At 45.3% G+C, this 6,000-nt stretch overlaps 1 protein-coding gene and 1 long non-coding RNA gene across 8 annotated transcripts in view; one reads left to right on the top strand and one right to left on the bottom strand.

The window, feature by feature from the left end:
- LOC111537601 overlaps positions 1-6,000 on the bottom strand; it is a 69,535-nt gene that overhangs the window by 5,685 nt on the left and 57,850 nt on the right. For all 6 annotated transcript variants that reach the window (XR_002730051.1, XR_002730054.1, XR_002730052.1 and 3 more), the window contains one exon: positions 514-616. This is a non-coding gene — a long non-coding RNA (uncharacterized LOC111537601). The remainder of the gene's footprint in view (positions 1-513; positions 617-6,000) is intronic.
- The window catches only part of HLF (HLF transcription factor, PAR bZIP family member), a 60,787-nt gene that overhangs the window by 48,539 nt on the left and 6,248 nt on the right, over positions 1-6,000 (top strand). For both annotated transcript variants that reach the window (XM_023204548.1, XM_023204549.1), the window contains exon 3: positions 2,675-2,895. In XM_023204548.1, coding sequence (XP_023060316.1) covers positions 2,675-2,895 — 221 coding nt within the window. The remainder of the gene's footprint in view (positions 1-2,674; positions 2,896-6,000) is intronic.

Genomic DNA, 6,000 nt, shown 5'->3' with positions numbered 1-6,000 from the left:
GAGTCTTGCTCTGTCGCCCTGACTGGAGTGCAGTGGCCGGATCTCAGATCACTGCAATCTCCGCCTCCGGGGTTTACGCCATTCTCCTGCCTCAGCCTCCTGAGTAGCTGGGACTACAGGCGCCTGCCACCTCGCCCGGCTAGTTTTTGTATTTTTAGTAGAGACGGGGTTTCACCGTGTTAGCCAGGATGGTCTCGATGTCCTGACCTCGTGATCCGCCCGTCTCGGCCTCCCAAAGTGCTGGGATTACAGGCTTGAGCCACCGCGCCCGGCCTATTGACCATTCTTATACTAAAAATTTGAAAATCCCACAGGAGATAGGAAAAAATACCCCTTACCCGTGATGCTATTGACATTTTGAAATGAAAGGAAAAGATGAGTTTAGCAGAGTTAATTCAGCAGAAAATATAAATAAATAAGATGGCACTAAGGTACCTCTGGGGAGAAACGGGACCTGGTTTTGTTTCTCAGGTCCTTTGCCATTTGCTGTTTGATACTGGGGAAGCCACGTACCTTGTCTGTGGTCCAGTTAGGTTTCCTCCACTCTGCAGGTAGGGCTGACCTACTTCCATTGGAGGAAAATCCGAGAGAGAAAGAATGCCAAGAAAGGTTCCACCTGAATGGGAAGTGTTATTGTTAGAATGTCCACGAATGAATGTCAGAGTCCAGCATCTCAGAGGCCACCATTAAATGAGGAGTACTCTTTGTAGAAGCTGAACTCTGAAGTATGCGTCATGGTGAGGAGTCAGGTGGGGATACATGAATAAAATGTAAAAGACCATGTGGTATGGTAGAGGAGGGGTGTGTGTGTGTGTGTGTGTACAGCTTAAGAACATTTATAAAGCAATAAAGGAGAACATTTTGATACAGCATAATAAACAATATTGGAGTACTAAGGAGGATCTTGGAGCAGTTAGATTTGGGAAGTATTAAGAGGTGTTTCATGATGATAGGAGATGGGTGCATATGCCTGTGTAAGTATGAGGAGGTGGGGACGTTGCAGTGATGGCACTGGGTAGCTTTGTTATTAAGTTCAAAGAGTTTCTAAAGGGAAAATACAATCCCCATTTGAATCACATGTGGTTCATTTTCTGAGGTAATCTCAAGAGGCACAAGATCAAATCTAGCTTGACACCATCCAGTACAGAACTCAGCAGTCTCTAGAAGCTGGAGCCGAGCGACAGATTGGCTAATGAGAAATCTCCATCCTCTGCCAGCGCCTCAGGGCCCATCTCTTCCTCTTTGGCAAGCAGGATACAAAGAGAGCGCAAAGCAGAGTGGGGACCTAGAAGGTCACCCAGAGCATTCATTTTGCAAACTCCCCACCAGGCCTTTCCAGAAGGCAGATGAGCACGGTTTCACAGTTTTGCTAGAATGCAAGCCAGTGGCTTCATGCTTCCACCTGGGGTAGGTTTTAATGAAACCTAAAGAATACTTCACACACTGACCTACCATTGGCAGTGAGGAAGAGGAGGAGATGCGCCAAACACAGCTGAACTACATCCTCTCATTTATTCATGGGGCATGAGGGGAGCGATTGTAAAATTCAGATGAAAACTAGAAGTTAAAATTCAGAGCTCCCAGCATAAACATTTGGGTCTAGTATGAAGTTCACTTTCACCAGTAAGACACATTGAGAAACACAAGAAACCCATTGTTCTGTGGATGTTTGTGCATTTCAGTGGTCTTGCCTATAGGACCCTCAAGTGGAAGTTAGATTGTCTCTATGATGTTCTTTCTAATTTGTTAAATATTTCTTGAACTAATCCCCTTCTCACTATCTCCATTGCTACTGTTAATATGTACACTGTTTATCACAACAGCCTTGGATCTGATCAGTCCGCAGCCGTGCCCCATGCAATCCGTTCATCATGCTGCCTGAGTCTTCCTTCCAAACATCAGCTGTTTGTCACTTCATTGCTCAGCATTCCTCAGTGACATTTGGATTTTTAAAAATTATATCCCCACTGCCCACCTTCTTGGCCACGTCTCTTGTGCTCACACCTCTCCCTACTCCACGTTTTCTTCTGATTCAATGTGACAGCTACCCAAGACTTTATGTGGTTCTGCAAAAATGCAAACCTCTGTCTTGTCTTGGAGCCTAAAATACCGTTTTTTTTGTTGTTGTTGTTGTTGTTTTTTTGACTAATTACTCTTTGTCTCAAGATGCAGCTGTACCAAGTGTCATCTCTAGGAAATGCTCCCTAACCTCCTTTGTGTTACATACCATTTCCTCACACTGTGGAAGCACATGAGATTTACTTCCATCCCAACGTCTACACTCTCCCCTAACAGACTATTGGTCTATCTCCCTGACTCACCTGGAAAACACCTTTAAGGTGAAAAATACGTAGTTCTGTTCATTGCATCTTGCAGAGTGCCTGGCAAATGTGTGATAGGAAAGAATGAACGTGTATCTTTAAATTGGGCTTCTCCCTCTCTAGTTTTTGAACATGTGTATGTGGGTTTCTGTTTTGCCTGATGTGACGTGAGTCAAGTCATACTCAACCTGCTGTGTTCTCAGAAATGCAGTGAGGATGAGTAAGATAAATCATGTTAGGATCATATATAAGTGAGCTGAAGACTCTTACCACTCATCTCAGACCATCATTAAGTAGCTGCCTACTGGGTCTCTCTAGGGTGTTCATGAATTAAAACTCCTGTGTTGTTCCAGGTCAGCTGTTGCCAGCAAACCGCAATACACCGAGTCCCATTGATCCTGACACCATCCAGGTCCCAGTGGGTTATGAACCAGACCCAGCCGATCTTGCCCTCTCCAGCATCCCTGGCCAGGAAATGTTTGACCCTCGCAAACGCAAGTTCTCTGAGGAAGAACTGAAGCCGCAGCCCATGATCAAGAAAGCTCGCAAAGTCTTCATCCCTGATGACCTGAAGGTAAATTGGAACTGGTAATCAGTCCTTGGGCAAATGGAGAGTGATATCTGCAGACAAATTAAAAGGGTGACCCCAGGAAGATCCCAGAAGCTAGTGCATGAAGGATTTCTGATTTCTTTTCCTGTTTCTTGGCATGTGACTTCTAGGCAAGTTGTTTCCTGTCTGGGTGTGTTTTGAAATACACTTTTATGTCTTGATGCTGAACAGAAACAAGGAGAAGCGGTAAAATGGATTGAAAGTCAACAATGGAGTGATTTTAAGCCCACAAAGGAAGCAAATGTGCTCTTATCTGCATGCAAACCCATAAAAGTCTAATACAATCAAACCCCAAATCTTTCAAGGTTGGAAAGAGAAAGGAAATCATTTGAGAAGGGCATCGGAACCTCATCGCCCTCGAAGGCTTACCTTCCTTTTAGGGAATTTGTGATAATTTGCTGCTGCCGTTTCCCTGTAGGCTGCGGGGAGTAACAGCCAGAGACAGGTCCCTCCTCCATCTTGCCAACCTTGGATGACCAGGGTGGGATTTTGTGAAGGAAACTGGTAGTTCCCTGACACCATTTGTATGTACTGTTCACTTTGTATCTTAAGTAATGATCACTTGAATATCTCACTGCTAGGTTAATTCTGAGTAGGTTTTCTCTGAAGTGTTGAAGGGACACATTATTTATAAAGGGAAATAGATTTTACCTTGGAAGTCAAATGCAGCTTAAAAGAAAATTAACCAGACACACTTAATGATACCTTAGGATGAAAATTCTTTCCAAAATCATGCCATGTCTGCTAATGCCAAAATAGAACCATTTCTTATTAACCATTGCTTAGAACTTTCATGCTTCTTTCCAATCATATGGGTACTAGAGATATGAGTATTACATGGTCAAGGCCTTGGAACCAGACATCATTAGCCCTTTTTTACTGTCTGCCCCCCATCTCTCAAAGCTAACTATGGTTCCTGTGTAGAGGCACTCCTAGGCTGGGAAATAGGAATTTGAGACATCGTCTGAACTGGCTTAGACCAGTTGTTCCTGCTTTACATATCTAGAAAAAATGCTGGAAGCAGAAGTACCTGGCGAACTTAAATCACTGCTGTCATCCACTTTCCTGAGATTACCTTAATTGATGCAGACTAGGAAAACGTCAGGGCTGAAGGGGACCTTAGAGATTCATTTGTCCAAAGTTATCACCTTGCAGTTGAGAAAATGCAGACAATGGAAAGCTGAGGTCAGCAGATCACTACCTGTTAGAGGAAGGGTTAGCCTGGCTCCCAGGTTATCTAGCTTCGCAAAAGGTCACAGCAGCATGTTGGCCCTGACAAGGGCTATAACAGGGGCCTGTGGGTGACAAATCAGTGGCTGTCACCCTGAGAAGCAAAAAAGGAAATCACGTGGTAAAAACACCAGAAAATCTAAAGTAGTCAGGACATTGATGGTTAGACCGAGATGGGGTAAGAAAGGGGCACCATGGGCTCAGGTCTTGGGCAGTTAGGTACCTTATTTCAATGAGATGCCTTTCCTAGTCTTGTCTTAGTGATCCAATTTTTTGTGTATTTTAAAGCCTCGTATCTTAAACTAAAGCCAGGGATCCTGTTCAGCAGGGATTTCCTCTTGAATGGAGGGTAGTTTAAAAGGATGCTGCTATGAGTGATACATAGAATCTCCAGCTAGACCTTCACAAAGTCTCCACATTCACCAGAGAGCAAGATTAGTTAATAACCCAGGTAACCTTGGCAACAAAGAGGCCAGGCAAAAACTGTCTGTGCTGGAATTACACATATTGCTGCTGTCATGGTCAGGCCTGACCTTTTCACATAGCAGCGGGGGAATGGGCTGGCACATTGTCCTGCCCGGTGTCCTTGGATATTTTTTAGTTGTGGATGAAGTCTCAAGCTAAACACCGTGAGCTAATATAAAGCAGGAAGCAGAGCTGTAACACGTTTCTCCTTCTGGCAGAAAGGTCTGAGCTAAGGGTAGGTGGGGGAGAAGGTGTTTCTGGCCCCCAGCATTGGACAAGTAAACCAATTTAATGAAATGGCCCCCGCCAAAAATGATCTTCCCTGCAGCTGCCTGAACTTCCTCTCTTGAACCAGTCATTAGGGTTAGCATGCATGCCCTGGAGAATGAAGGGAGAATTGAGGTTGACATGCTGGGGTACCTAGCTGAAAATCCATTTAATCACCTGGATTTCTTGATGCTTTTAAGGGTCCATTCATTCACTTGATGAATATTTTCCAAATGCTAGTGTGTGCCAACCCAGTATCAGGGGCTGGGAATACTGAGGTGAGCCAATACTGATACTGTTCCTGCTTTCATGGAACTTCTAGACTGGTGAGAAACAGGGAGTGTTGACCTGTTGGCTGGGGCAGGGCTAAGTGGGTCCCTTGTTGCATGGAGGTGACTGGGTAGCCAGATGGCATCAGCACCTGGGAGATAGAGGGAAAGGGGGCAGAGGATGGAGTGCCAAGTTTAGTTTATCAGCCCTGCTCAAAATCCCGCTTCCCCCTGCCCACAACCATTCTGCGATAACAAAGGGAGGTGAGCTGGTTTTTCTAGTCCAGGACACTCCTTTCGTCATTCCTGCCTTCTGTATCCTCTTCTTGACCCGGTTCCCAGCTCCCCTCCCTCCCACCTGAAAGGTTTGTTTTGCATTCCACACCTTGGCTGGCTCATCTGCATGTGTGGACAGGTGAGGCTGGGAAACAAAGCACTTTAGAAGTGAGAAGAGCTCTAATAAGTTAGAGAGAAGTTGGTTGTTACTCTGAAGTCAGCTGGTGACTCCCTGGGCTTTAAGACCTGGTCAGAATTGTCTTAGACCACACCAGGCCTGTGGCCTATGGTGTGACCTCCTCATTCCTCCCCCATCACAGACATGCAGTTTCTACAGTGTTCCAGGGGCTCGTTCTTATGTACTCCTTCGCTTCCTGGGCTGCTGTTCCCCTGTGTGCAGACTCTGATACATCCTAAATCAAGTCCTCTTTTGAACGCTCTTGGAAACCACACTCCCAGGCATATTGTTGGGTATAGATTTACTGATACTGTGAAGGGAGTGGAACCCAGGCTTCCATCAAAACACAAATAACTTCCATCAGAACTGGAGGCTTCACCACTG

Source organism: Piliocolobus tephrosceles, chromosome 16 (assembly GCF_002776525.5).
Source record: "Piliocolobus tephrosceles isolate RC106 chromosome 16, ASM277652v3, whole genome shotgun sequence".
Lineage (NCBI taxonomy): Eukaryota > Metazoa > Chordata > Mammalia > Primates > Cercopithecidae > Piliocolobus > Piliocolobus tephrosceles.
This window is presented reverse-complemented; position numbering and strand designations above follow the sequence as displayed.